Source organism: Corticium candelabrum, chromosome 15 (assembly GCF_963422355.1).
Source record: "Corticium candelabrum chromosome 15, ooCorCand1.1, whole genome shotgun sequence".
In the NCBI taxonomy this organism is placed as follows: domain Eukaryota; kingdom Metazoa; phylum Porifera; class Homoscleromorpha; order Homosclerophorida; family Plakinidae; genus Corticium; species Corticium candelabrum.
In genome coordinates, this window is record NC_085099.1 from 6595371 (window position 1) to 6609075 (window position 13705).

At 40.8% G+C, this 13705-nt stretch overlaps 2 protein-coding genes across 2 annotated transcripts; one reads left to right on the forward strand and one right to left on the reverse strand.

Annotated features, from left to right (window-relative positions):
- The first annotated feature begins 510 nt into the window (after positions 1 to 510).
- LOC134191577 (aminoacylase-1-like) lies at positions 511 to 12375 on the forward strand. The gene is made up of 19 exons (XM_062660198.1): positions 511 to 683; positions 795 to 950; positions 1327 to 1467; positions 1512 to 1562; positions 4780 to 4870; positions 5667 to 5735; positions 8574 to 8596; positions 8668 to 8744; positions 10685 to 10774; positions 10838 to 10894; positions 11154 to 11227; positions 11292 to 11341; positions 11401 to 11464; positions 11527 to 11569; positions 11642 to 11679; positions 11736 to 11804; positions 11869 to 11948; positions 12006 to 12066; positions 12145 to 12375. Exons 1-19 carry the CDS (start codon positions 511 to 513, stop codon positions 12295 to 12297), a joined length of 1560 nt encoding a protein of 519 aa, XP_062516182.1. The 3' UTR covers positions 12298 to 12375.
- A 195-nt stretch (positions 12376 to 12570) lies between these two features.
- On the reverse strand, positions 12571 to 13699 carry LOC134191165 (uncharacterized). Its single transcript, XM_062659746.1, has 2 exons — positions 13490 to 13699; positions 12571 to 13418 (listed from the first exon to the last, which is right to left on the reverse strand). Exons 1-2 carry the CDS (start codon positions 13664 to 13666, stop codon positions 12645 to 12647), a joined length of 951 nt encoding a protein of 316 aa, XP_062515730.1. The 5' UTR covers positions 13667 to 13699; the 3' UTR covers positions 12571 to 12644.
- Positions 13700 to 13705: the final 6 nt, after the last annotated feature.

A 13705-nucleotide genomic window follows, 5' to 3' on the forward strand; every position in this document is an offset into this window, starting at 1 on the left:
CAACTGCTGAGCAGGTGGTTTGAATACAAGAGCCGTTGCCACGAAAGAAACAACTACGAAATATTTGTAGTTGTCAAATTGGCGACCACACTGTTTGTTTAGTCGCCAACCATCTATAAGTGGTTGCCATATGGCAACTTGGCGACTGGATTTTTTTAACCCTGCATGATTGATTTTGCAATTGTCCACCAGTGCGATCAACATTTTTTCATGACTGCCGCATAGTTTGATCTGCTGATTGTGGCTCCGACCATAATATGGTATGTCTTACCTTCCAACTCCATCATCTACAGCAAGACCGTCGTCTTTCAGCTATTAAGCGACACAGTTCATCGTCAGTCTCTTGCAGCAAACACCAGGAAGGTCAGCTCATCAGCGGGCTAAAGTATTGGAACGTGTTATGCTATATCAAGAAGTGGTTGCTTCAGCTTTAAAGTCTTTAGACAGGGTACAAGTTTCGACAGACGAACACTGGCATGCAATTTGCGACTTATTGGTTAATGCTGGTAAATGTCATTTGGGCCTTACCCTGCGCTCTCAAGCAGACTAGTTCGCTGCAAATCAGGAGTCAAGTCATACCCTTGCTTCATGAACGCAAACTGTGTTGTAACTGGTGGATTGCCACTAAAACATCTCGTGACCATGTTTGATTTAAGATTGCTCGCTCCCAGACTTGCACAGAGGTTTGAAATGCAAAAATCGGTGGCTTGCAGACATAGCCGCTCAAGTTGAAGCTGGACGTACTTCTTGCAATGGTAGTTCTGTGTGGTCATCTATTCGTGCTATTCACAAAGCTACCAAGGTCTTCATCCAACTCCGATCTCTGCAATTCCAGATGAGAATGGAGAACTATGCAAGTCTGCAGAGGCACAGAGTGATCATTGGTTCCAAGATTTCCGAAATGTCCTAAACATTGAAGCCGCTTTGACATCTCTGTGTTCGGCTCTCTGGTAACACAACATGTCTGTGAAGAGATTGAAAAGCTACCCACAGCAGACAACCTTCAAGTGCCATCAAGAGTCTTGCAAATAACAAAGCTCCTGGGAAGTCAGACATTTTGCCTGAAATGATGAAATATGGTAGTCAAGCTTTCTTTGATGTCCTACTGTCACTGGTGCACAAGGTCTGGGAGGTAGGCTGTGTACCACTGTATTGGCGAAATGCTGAATTGGTTCCAGTACCAAAGAAGGGTTATCTATCATGGTGTGATAATTGGCGAGGTATTGCCTTGCTTGACTTTGTTGGCAAAGTAGTTGGAACAGTCATCCAGAACTGACTGCAACAGTTAGCAGTGTGTGTACTTGGAGATTCACAATGTGGCTTCAGGCAGGAACGTTCATGCACTGATCAGATCTTCACGGTGAAGCAAATTATTGAAAAGATAAATGAGCATAGAACATCTGGTGTCCTTGTTTTTATTGACTTGAGAAAAGCCTATAATTTTGTGGAGGGGCCTGAAAGTGCATGGTGTGCCAACTTCTATTGTAAAACTCATTTCATGTTTTCACCAGGGCATGTTTTCCCGAGTACACGTTGACGGCGGTCACACTGAGCAGTTTGCTGTAACGAATGGTCTCCATCAGGGTTGCACAATGGCGCCAGTTCTATTTAGATTGTATTTTTTCCTTGTCTTGGAAAAGTGGTGCAATGAGATGGCCAAGTCGTGTCCTGATGGTTCAGTTTTCATTTCGATGTGAATGGCAACCTATGCAATCGCTTTCGAACAAAACACCAGTCAGTTTCTGTGACAGACCAGACCTTGAGTTTGCTGATGACGCTGTACTTGTAACACCTTCTCATTGCTTCTCACATTTGTCCCTTGAAACATTCAACACTGTTGCATCTTTATTGCTGAAAACAAGTTTTATCATGACGAAAGTCATGGGTTGTGGTGTAAACTTCTTGGAAGCAAAATGTCAACCACTTATTGTTTCTTGACAGACTGTAGAGCATGTAAAGTCTAGGCTTTTGTTTATCAGGGTAGCTTGCTGCCACCAGATGCAAGGATAGGCTCTGAAGTTGACCTCCAGCTTGCTGGTGCATCACGAGCTTTTGGTGCCCTGCAGTACGTGTTTGCTGATAACAACCTGTCTATGAAAGCAAAGTGGATGTTGTACAATGCCTGTGTTGTGACTGTTCTACTTTGTGGCACAGAGTGCTGACCTATAGTATACTGAAGAAGGATGAGATACGCTTAGATGCATTCCATCACCACTGTTTGCGGTCTATCTAAATATCTCTTGCTGAGATCAACAGCTGTCACACACAAACTCAGATCTTTGCCAGTGGTGGGGTGACATCGGCCTTCTCTCGGACGTTATTTTCAAGTGTCGTCTTCAGCGGATAGGACACATTGCACGCATGCCCTGGATCATCTTCCTAAAAAGTTCTGTTTGGCTGGCTGCCGCAAACTGGACCTGCATATGGTCCTTGCTTACGGTGCAAAGATCTTGTGAATGACGATTTGCAAAGGTTTCCGGTAGGCAACTGGTTTAAGCTAGTGCAAGATTGGAAACCATAGCAAGAGATTGAAGACTTTTCAGCATTCCTGGAAGACATGTGTTACATAGCGTGACATACGGGCTTGTTGTTTGAACACCTGCGAAATCAACAGTGCAATTTGAGACCTTGTTTGGGGAGAGGAAAGTTGCATGCTGAATGCCATGCTAAGCTAGAAGTGGCAACTCAACTACGCACGACAACACCGTTGAGTCGACACACTACTAGACATCTTTCTCACTAGAAGCTTGTCTACCATGCTATCATCGTACGGTGTTGTCAGAAAACTAGATTCTTTGAGACGGTCGTGTGCTCGTATCTACGAATACCACTTGATATAATCACCTTGCATTGCCGGTGATGCTAACGTCAAAGTCATGCCAGAATCAACCGTGACTGTAAATGTAGGGCTACTGTACACTATACAACTTGTCGAACCACTTTCTAGCGTATCCTCCTGTTTAGCTAATTAGATGTTGATCTGTCTTGAAAAGAATTGTCTGATGTAATATACAACGCATGTCTATATCACAACAACAAATTAGACTACTAAACGTCTAGTCAGTATATTCAGGTGCTGACTGTGCTACAATTAGTCAACTAATCAATTAATTTAAGTACAGCAACTTACGGTTGTCATGCTATATGTAGGCTTGACTGTCCAGACAGTTGTCGTCCCCCCAGAAGAGAAAGACCAGCTGGAGACATTGTCCACTCAAAGGATACCGCCGACTCTCTATCCTCCAATCAGGATCTGACATGTTTGCTTAGTGTTTGTGCAGGCACTTGTATTCACGATAACTGCTGATAGCAATACACGTTGCTATTGGCTTTCTGCTAATGCAATTTTTAACTGATAGTCAATTTCTTTTACCATCTGATATCACACTTAATTAGCGTGTGAGCTGCATCTTCTTTTGTCTTCTTTTTCTTACTTTGAGGAATAGGCATTGCATGCAAACAATTTCTAGTTGCTCAGGGTGTCGTATGTTGCATGCATTGAATGAGTAGACTATCTATAAAATGTGGTGTTTATGTTCAACGCAGGGCAACATGCAAGCTAGGATTTATGTACGTTTTGGTCCACCTTTGGTTGACCTCTGGGGTAAGCTTTGAGTCTAGAGATCTTAGAATGAGAGACAGATAATGAGAAGAGCTGGAAAGAGTTGACTTGTTATTCATTGACTTGGATGGCATGTGTCGAGACTACAGGCACTTGCATCAGAGCAAACTTACATTAGCAAAGAGTCAATAACGATGTGCATCCTCATTGAGGCTGCATAAACATTGAACGGCACTGATTGGAAGATAGAACGTCGGCAATTTGTTTGAGTGGTGAATGTCTCCAACAGGTCTTTCTCCTCCTGGGAGGGAGACAACCAGCAGAACACTTAAGCCAAGCTATATGTCTAACAGAACGGACTTGCCACTTGCAGTTTCTGTAGCTTCCTTCTCCTTGCTTAGTCCAACACTTCCTGTTGGCACCATCTTACATGGTGTTGCCTCTGGTGGACGGTGTATCTCCATAAGATTGGCTTCCTCAAATCTTGCTTTTTACTACCAATGTCTCAAAGTCATCATCCAATCCCACTATCTTAGTCTTTAGCTCTGGCCGTAGTCCAGTTGTAAATTGACAAGTTAGAACGGACCTTCTCGTGTTGCTGACTTTTCCTTGCACCATGAGATATGCTTGCTGAATCAAACACACAACTCTTGTATGTAAGTTTAGTGTCTACTGATTTTCCATTTTTTGTTTCCGATCGTGGAACCAACTACTCTGTACTGATTGTATGGTGAACCTCTTTTTGAAAAGCGCAACTAATCTTGCTTGCTCTGCTTGGCTGTGATCACGTGATCAGTAAAATGCTAACACTTGACCAGTTAGTCGTGTAACCATATTCACTAATTTGACAAGGTTGATCTGTATATATTTGTCTGTCTGTAACATCAATCACACCAAACTGTCACGCCCATTGCCACGAAACCATGCATGAGGACTGCATTCCACATTACAATGCAAACACACGTTTTGGTTGTACGAGTTGACGATTCAAAGGGGTCCCTTTGAAGTCCATGAACCCGATCGTATTGGCAAGAATGCTGTTGTTGCTTAAAGTTTGCATGACTGACTCTGTGAGTGCACGCCGAATCGATCGAGATCAACAGTGAAGGTGTCGCCATCTTCCAGAATTCTTTTGGGACAACGTGATTTCTTGCCGATCAAACCCATCTCCACTTGTGCTCAAATTTCTTTAGATTAACTCATCGGATTTCTACCAGATTTGAAATACCTGTTTATGACATCGGATGGTACAAATGGAGTGTGTCATTTCTTACTTGGGACGTGGATAAAAGCAAGATATTTTTTACTGTATCCAGGTTCATAGAAAATACGGGTTCCTTGGTTTGCCTTTGGCCACATATACGGGAAACAAATTATGCGGGAGTTTGTGTGTATCCGCCCAATTCAGTTAATTACCATACAGAATGGGCAAATCAACCACACAAGAATAGACCAGAATTTTGTGTTGTTCCCTTTTAATAGCCAGATGTTCATGCGGAATGTGTGTTAATTAACTTAATTAATTTGCTCAAGCAAGAAATGGGCTAATCAGCTAGTAAATAAAAGAAGCGTCTGAAGCAACATTGCTACTGTCTAACTGCTGTGATAATAATGACTACAGTGACAGTGCAGAAATTGAACATTTTGAAATGTGAATGTTGTCATATTTCAATAGTCTTCAATGTGGTTGTGACTGCGCATCAAGTCATAAATCAAGAGTACAGTTGTGGTATGGCTGTAGCAAGTAAAATTGGCTTTAAATTTAACTGAACATAAGCTACAGTGCACTAAATACATTGTATAAATGTATGGTTTAGCTTAGCGTGTAATGTGAAAACAGTTTTTTGCATGAAATATGCAATTAAACTTGAGAGTACTGTCTGCTCTGGTGTTTAAATGGAACTTCTTACAAACGGAATCTTTGCTGAGAAAACCATCAATTTCTTTTAATTAATTTGATTTGGATGCTGACTTGATGACCGAATTTGTATACAACTTAGGTTTATTTGGTGGAAGTTGACTACATCAGCTATTAGTGTTATGAGCGGCTACTGTATTTGTTGTTTTACTCACATATGCCTTTGCCTAAAATTACTGTTACTAGAAACACTGGACACATGGTCCCTTTGATGCTGTGAAGGTAGATGGCAAGATATTTGGCAGGGGCAGTCAGGTAAGAGTTCATTACAAGAAAGCAATTTGCTTAATTGAAAAGTGATTGTGGTAGTAATGTTCATGTGCGTGTTGTCAAGAACATACTAATGTTATTGGCAGTTCTGGTTTTTCTGTATTGAGTGTGTGATTGCTTTTGATTATTGTATTGTACACGTCTTAGAGTACTTACTGTCTTTTCTAAATGGTACTTATATGCTACTCCTTTTTGCACTGCTAATTTCTGCAGTCTTCTTGCCAGGATTTTGTTGCAATGGGCAACGTTAATCGAGTTATAACATCACATATTAATATTATGTCACTTCCGTTTGCATATTTTACACACATAGAATTGTCGCCTAAACAAGAAACCTGTTATGCGTAACCTACTACTATTTACTAGAACTGAAATTTCACCTATATGATCTGCAGCTCTTTAGATGGCCTAACTATAGGCAGACTCATATTTGTAGAAGTTAGGGGTGTGTCAAAGCATTGATGTCTTCCGTAACAGCATTCCAACTGTGATACAGCAGATGCCAGTAATTAGCCACAAAATGGAATAGCACTGTGCCAGGGTGCTAAGCTGGATAGTATCTACAGAGTACACTAGTTCTTTGATAAGGAGCTTGTGCTACTGTGGACAGCTTTGAAATCTCACTTTAGCCTATGCTACCAAATATGTGTGGGTGTAACCAGCAAAATGATGGTTTTCCTCTCAACTGGCAATAAACCTTCTCAATCAGGAAAATGCCAGCATTGCCGATTCTGGCAAGAACACTGTTCTGTGATTACTTGTAGTCTATGCTAGCAAGAGCTTGACATTTTGCAAATCGCTATTACTTGTTGGTATTTTTTATAAATTGCTTAATTAATAAAAGGGAGCACTACAGTGCTAAACCCTAGGTGCCGAGAAATTGACCTTTTTCCAGATCTGGGTACTTTGGTTGTACAGTAGAATTGGCAATGTGCTTCCAAACGCACTGAAAATCAGGAAACTTACCTATGCGTGTGTTCCTAGAACACCCAACGATTGATTTTAGCCTCAACAACGAGGAACAGGTACGTACTCCAATCGCAATAACACCTAGGGTTAACAACACCAAACAGTTGCTGCACACATACTGGCAAGCACCTACTTGCAAGCATGCACAATTAACACCACGCGCACATCACTCGACACAAGCATCCCAACACTTGTTTATACAGGTGGCTGAGAAAGGACAGGCAGTCTTATCATCAAGGACTTTTGTGCAGCACTTTGTTGCAGGTTCACTTGTAATTACTCTTTGTTTTCTTACTTTTTGTTTGCAATGACCTTGAAGGTACACTCGAAAGTCATGATTAGTAGTCAAAATTGGAACGTCCTGCATGACTCCGCCTATACTAGCAGACAAGCTCCAACAACCATATGTCAAGATTACTCGACCAATAACAGTGAATGCATGCTGTACATTTCAAAGTTGTTTACATGGTTGTCTCCGTTCAGTTGGTATTTCTGTCGAGTCAGTATTTCCATCAAGTCGGTTGTTTGCCACCTCCGGTAAGATGACTACTATATCCTTTGCTACACCTAGGGTAAAAATTACTATGTTAATGTTGCTACTCTATGTACAGAAGTAATGTTTCATTTCTACACGGCCGTGCTCACACAAGCACACAAGCTTAATTGCAAACAGTCATGAAACGATAAGACAATATACGATAGTCATATGCTACGCTTGTTAGTTGACTCCTGCTGTCATGCATGGTGAGTCTTGTCAAATTCAAAAACTGGTTTGAATGACTTAAGTTAACATTAATCAGTAATGTGCACAGTGCTTTGCATTACATGTTTACTGTTCTGGGATAATTTAGATTTACAGTCAAACCTCGCTAATCTGAACAGCCACGTGTCAAGCCCGTTCGGATTACCAAGAACACCAAAATGCGTAGCCTTAGACCTTGGCTCAGACACCCAGACCTTTGGCACATTAACGTATCTCTACACATATGTCATGTTTGTGGTAAAGGACACAGCTGCTACGAGTACATGTAATTCTAAATAATGTGACAGTCAAGATTTAAAATAGTCAGATATGCGCGTTTGCTGAAAACTAGCTTATCGCAACTCGGATCAGGCTGCTCAATAGGATCTGGGTACGCAAAGCAGGGTGCCAAAGGTAATTTGGATTAGTGAGGCTTTGGATTAGCGAGGTTTGAATGAGCAAGGTTCGACTGTATTTGTAAGCTTATTTGTGATACCACTACATTTGCTTGTGGACATCAGTGAAGTTCTGGCAATGCCACACATCTAATTTTTCAAACTACGAGATACTTTCTGGTCTTGTTGTGTATATTGGATTGTATTTCTGCTGGTGGCTTTCAGAAGTATCTTTCTCTGTTGACCTGTTTCAGATTGTTTCTTATGGCTATAGAGCCTAGTGAGATATTTATATGATGCTTGTCAGATTCATTGTGTTGTGAGAATAGATCTAGCAGCAAGGAAAGTTTCAGTTATGCCCTGGAACACTATTCAATCTTTAGAACAGTTGCCTGACGGTTGTGTCTACACAACAGCTTAAAGTTTCTGTCTTGAACAAATGCAATCCGTTTCACAATTTTAGTGCTAGTACAGTTTAATTCAGTCATGTTTGTGGAAGAATGAAGAGTTGGTTTGGTGTTGCCAGCTTATTTTATTCACTTGTAAATGAACTTAAAACAATAACATTACTATTTGGTTAATGATCAAAATGAAAAGTACTGTGCAATACACAAATTTTGACTGTTTACGTAAGTAGTTTGTATGTAATTACGTATGTAAATAGTTTTAGGTACAGTAAATGGTTCTTTGCAAATCATTCTTATTTTTGCTGTGTAGGATATGAAGTGTGTCTCTATTCAGTAAGTTCAATGTGAAAGGAAGAGCTTATTACTACTGGATTGAAGCATAATGTTGCTCCATATGTATATAGGTATCTGGAGGCTATTCGAAAGCTGAAGGCTGAAGGCATTCAGCCTCTTCGAACAATTCACCTGACTTTTACTCCCGGTGAGACAGTTTACTAAGGCGTGTTCAATTTGCAGTTCTGGCAGTTCTAGAGAACTACTAGAACTTGCGTTCAATTTAGTTCTGGAACTGTTTGAACTGATTCTGACCGTTCCGTCCAGGAGCTGGCTGGAACTGTAGCCTCAAACTTCCAGACCAGAGAGCGCGCGACTCCCAGTCTCTCTCTGCCCTGGAAGTTCGAGACTACTGGAACTTGCTAGAACTAACTTTGCGCTTCTCTGGTCTGGAAGTGCGAGGCTAGGACTGACATGGCTCTTTTTTTTGCAAAAGTTTCGGAGAGTGATGACGCACTATTTGCACTGATAGTTTCGTGCACTCTATCGCTTTGTTTGAGGAAGATTGGCACCCATTACAAGATAAACAAGAGGCACTGTTAACTGAAGTCGATCTGGTCGTCGATGGATCGGAGCTGATGAAGCTATAGTAGGCATTGACATTGTTTCGGTTTACAAGTATAGGTTATTGCACGAGCTATAGGCGGTTGCAATAAACCGTGAGAGGGCAAGAAATATGATATTACTCTGGAACAAAGATGATAACCAACTTAGTTACCGGCAAGTGGCCCTACCCAATAAGTGTTCAAGTAGACTGTCATGTAGTCAGCTTTCTTGGTTGGACGTCAGTTTCAATACAAGTAGGTAGTCAGAGTTGTATTACTCTTCCGGTGTCATCTTGTTTCCCGTCGTTTTGTTCTGCATCGTTAAGAACTGTTCCATAACTGACAGTTTTTATAGGTTGTTGTGATGTTGCGGTTTGCGTAAGGTGTGGTTCCAGTTCTTGTTTCCCACCGTTTGGCTCTGCATCGTTAAGAACTGTTCCATAACTTACAGTTTTGATAGGTTGTTGTGATGTTACGGTTTGCGTAAGGCATGGTTCCAGTAACAGGGACAATCCCATGCAGTGGAGCATGCTATAATTGTGGGACCAAGCAAAAACTACAGTATGTGTGCAATAAACTATGCGAGCACTTGGATGAATACAGATATTGCACCATCAACAAGCGCTCGTTGGGTAGGCAGATTTTTCATTCGATTTAGTTCTGGTTCTCAGTTCCAACAGCTGTGAACACCCTCAGTTCCGGTTATAGAACTGCAAATCGAACACACCCCTAGATTACTTGCCATTTGCATTGGCAGGGGTGGGTATGGTCGGTGGAATTGACGCTCAATTTCCTTTGCTGGTTAATCCGAGGTTTCTAGGTGGTGCTCTCAATAGCACGTGGTACTAAATGTGATCATCTTTTTGAAAATGGCTTCTTTTTTTGCTTCGTGAATTAATCTGTTCCAGAACCTTACCGCAAGAGTAGAAGTATTGAAGAAAAATCACAGATCTAAACTGTTTTAATTAAATGTCAGTCTAGTCAACTGAACCCCTCTGTTTAGGAAATTACCAGTGAGATGAAAACTTTTATTCGGGAAAGTGCATGTCTGCTCGGAAAATGTTTGCATTGGGAAATTAAAATGAAAGCGACGTAAACGCCAGCGATTTCGACAACAATTCTGTAGTATATATGTATTATACTGGTGCTTGGGTAACTGTGTGTTAGAAGTCCACCGGCATGTTGTGAGGCTGTCACTGTTGACTCTCGCGGTGCTGATAAGGATCTCAACGAGTATCTGCAAACACCCACAAAAATTGAGAAAACTTCACTTTCAAGAGATGTGGAAACAAAATATTTGAACGCGAAATATCAATAAGCGGACGTGTGTGGGTGTGTGTGTGTGTGTGTGTGTGTGTGTGTGTGTGTGTGTGTGTGTGTGTGTGTGTGTGTGTGTGTGTGTGTGTGTCTGTGTGTCTGCCACGCGTGTCTGTGTGTCTGCATCTGTGTATGTGCCTGTGTCTCTGTGCAAAGCTATAGGGAATTTATAATCGGCCAGGTCAACGCGAGATCATGTGTTATTAAATGCTTTATTGCTATGCAGATGAAGAAATTGACAGTCAGAAGGGAATGAAGGTGTTTGTCCAGTCACCAGAATTCAAAGCTCTTAATATTGGCTTTTCTCTTGATGAAGGTTAGAGTTTATTCTTTCACTGTGATTTGCAGACTATTCATAAACAATTGGCTTTGAACTCAGGTCTTGCTAATCCAACTGATTCATTTACTGTTTTCTGTGGGGAGAGAGCACCATGGCGTAAGATAATTGAACACTGTTTTCAAACAATTTATTAATTACCAAAGGTTGTTATTTTGTTGTTTGTTGCTGTCATTGCTTCTCAGTTTGTGTGATTCTCTGGCATACAATAGATAGATAGCATATAACATGAAATTTGGCTAATTAGACTGGTAGAAATGTTTTCGGATTTCTGGACTATTAATCAGTAAATATGCTAACATATTGTGTCAGTGGGTGTGTAACCATAACTGTAATTAAACGTAACGTTATCATTCAGGTATGTATGTGAGGTGCACTGGTAATACAGGACATGGTTCAATGCTTATTCCTAATACTGCTGCAGAGAAGCTTGTCAGTTTGGCAGCTATTCCATGACTTAAACCATATGTTTGACATGTATTTACTCTTTGTTTAGCATAAGATCATAGGAAAGTTTCTTGAATTTAGGCGTTCTCAGGAAGAACGGTTACTGATGTTAACCTAAGGACATTATAGTGCCTAAAAGCTGCTGTTTACATCAACAGGTTGAAATCAGACCCTAGTCTGAAAATTGGCGATATCGTTGGTGTAAACTGGACACTTGCAGAGGTAGCTTGGAATCAGCCATATTGCTAAGTGTGTATTTGACTTGCTGTTTACTTGTACTTTAGGCTGGTGTGCAATTTAACGTTATTCCACCAGAAATGATGGCAGGTAGAGTAGACATGTCAACTGTTGATCTAGATCTTGCTCTTGGATGTTTAAAGACTGTCTTTGAATTACAAGGGTTTGACCTTCGTATTCCTCCAACCATGCCCCATGAGGTAATACCGTCATTCATTATATCCGCACAAAATGAAATTGTAAGGTCCCATTGCAGAAAATGGAAGCCTTGATTGAAAGTTGGGTGAAGGAAGGTGGTGAAGGATGCCGCTATGAGTTCTTTGCAGTAATGATTGTTCACAATTCATTATTAATTAAGGAATTGTTTCTTAGAACAAGTTCTATATTAGAAACATCCTGACCAAACAGTTACTCCAACAACTGATGACAATCCATGGTGGAAAGCATTTAGATCTGCTTGTTACGCACTGTATCAGCTGTTGCTGCCATTGTTGTTTTTATTGTCAATGTGTGATGTTTTATGAAGGGAAATGAAATTGGATATTAGCATCTTTCCTGCTGCAACAGATAGTCGATATTTACGTCAGGTATGTGAGCTGTTATGTTCAAACATTTGCCACAGTTGCACTACAATATTTACACTTAATGCTTTTCTGTTTTTTCAGGTTGGCATACCTGCCTTGGGATTTTCACCCATCAACAACACTCCCATATTGCTTCACGAACACAATGAATATCTATATGAGGATGGCTTCCTTAAAGGAATTGATATCTACAGCAAAATCATCCATGCCTTGGCTGACGTTCTAAGTTTTTGAAGTTGATCAATGTACTAACAGTATCTACTGTACCTTGTATTTTAGTCTTTGCTCTGGTAATGGTTAATAATGCATCAATTTATGTTTGTTTGAACTAAGTCATAACCAGTATGTGAAGACACGTCCTGGTCACTTTAGTTGCCCAAACTAAGATAGCACCTCAACATTGTCATAAACCTACTCCACAACTTGCTTTTGAAAACCAAATGGATTCCAAGTGTTAAGCAAGTTTATCTAGTAGGAGACAATTTTTGGTCATCCACTTTGCACACATATAGCAACAGCAGTTTCTTTTCCAAAGATGCATCATATATTAACTTAATTTAGTTCAGAAACTATTTAATGTATCAACTAAGAGGTAGTGAAGGGTAAACAGTCCCAAAAAGATTTCTGTCTCCTTTCCACAACTTTAGCCAGTAGAAATCCCACAAAACTTTTCTGTATGCCGCGTTAGCAATCATTAGAACCAAGTTGATTAAGGTGGCATGGTCGCTCTCACTGTTTGGAATTGTCGCCAATTTGAATGCACCGAGAAGACTGGAGGCAACTGTTTCGAACATGTTGTCTGTCACAAGTATCACAAGAGTGGCAGTGTAAAGATAATATTCAATTCTAAACAGGTACTCTCTGGGGGCCTTTGTACAGTTGAGGAGACATGGTAAAGGAAATAATACCACCTTTTCTAAAAGCTCAAAAATAAAGAAATGAACTGAAGGATTTTCCTGTGTCAGCAGACCAGTGACGATCTCATTAATGCTGTATACACAGCTGAAGACAAGCAATAACAGCAAACTCCAAAATCTTGGCACAGACTTCATTGTTTTCCACACATAGCGCATTCCTCTGTATGTGTCTGTCTTCGTTATCCATATGGTTGCCAGTAATCCAATTGGTACCTTTGATGCAGCCCAAACCGAATCTACAACCAAAGGGTTTTCATACAACGTAAAGTTAGAGCATTTCACAATAGAACTTCGGTCTTTGTATAAGCACCACCAATAGAAAACGGCATTGAGAACAAAGCTGCCAAGATGAGTGAGAAGCAAAATGATGTAGACAACGTATACAGCAAACTTGTACCTCGTCTTTCTCCTTCGTCCAGTTAGGCGGCGCTGACTGCTCTAACAATTCGAAGAAGTAGGAAATGTAAGAATTACTCAGACTATTAATTTATGCGAGCTGTGAGACTGACCGTTTCACGTTCTGGATTGTCACGTGCACGTAATGTCTTCGCGGTTACACGGACTTTCTCCGAGGTAGAGTTACCTGGAAAAAATTCTGAAACCTGTGACAGCAAGAGAACTGAGGTTTCGGAGGTTTCATCCGTTTCATCTAGTTCGGACTGCGATTCCTGTTGGTTTTGCGTCATTCGACGAGCAAACAGACCACCTCACTCACGTGACATGCG

Coding starts and splice junctions, on each gene's coding strand:
- LOC134191577 (XM_062660198.1), top strand. CDS start 511: ATGTCATTTGGGCCTTACCCTGCGCTCTCAAGCAGACTAGTTCGCTGC. Junction 4,871..5,666: donor AAAGCAAGATATTTTTTACT/GTATCCAGGTTC, acceptor TACTGTTACTAG/AAACACTGGACACATGGTCC. Junction 11,805..11,868: donor GCCGCTATGAGTTCTTTGCA/GTAATGATTGTT, acceptor GTTCTATATTAG/AAACATCCTGACCAAACAGT.
- LOC134191165 (XM_062659746.1), bottom strand. CDS start 13,666: ATGACGCAAAACCAACAGGAATCGCAGTCCGAACTAGATGAAACGGAT. Junction 13,419..13,489: donor ACAATCCAGAACGTGAAACG/GTCAGTCTCACA, acceptor TCGAATTGTTAG/AGCAGTCAGCGCCGCCTAAC.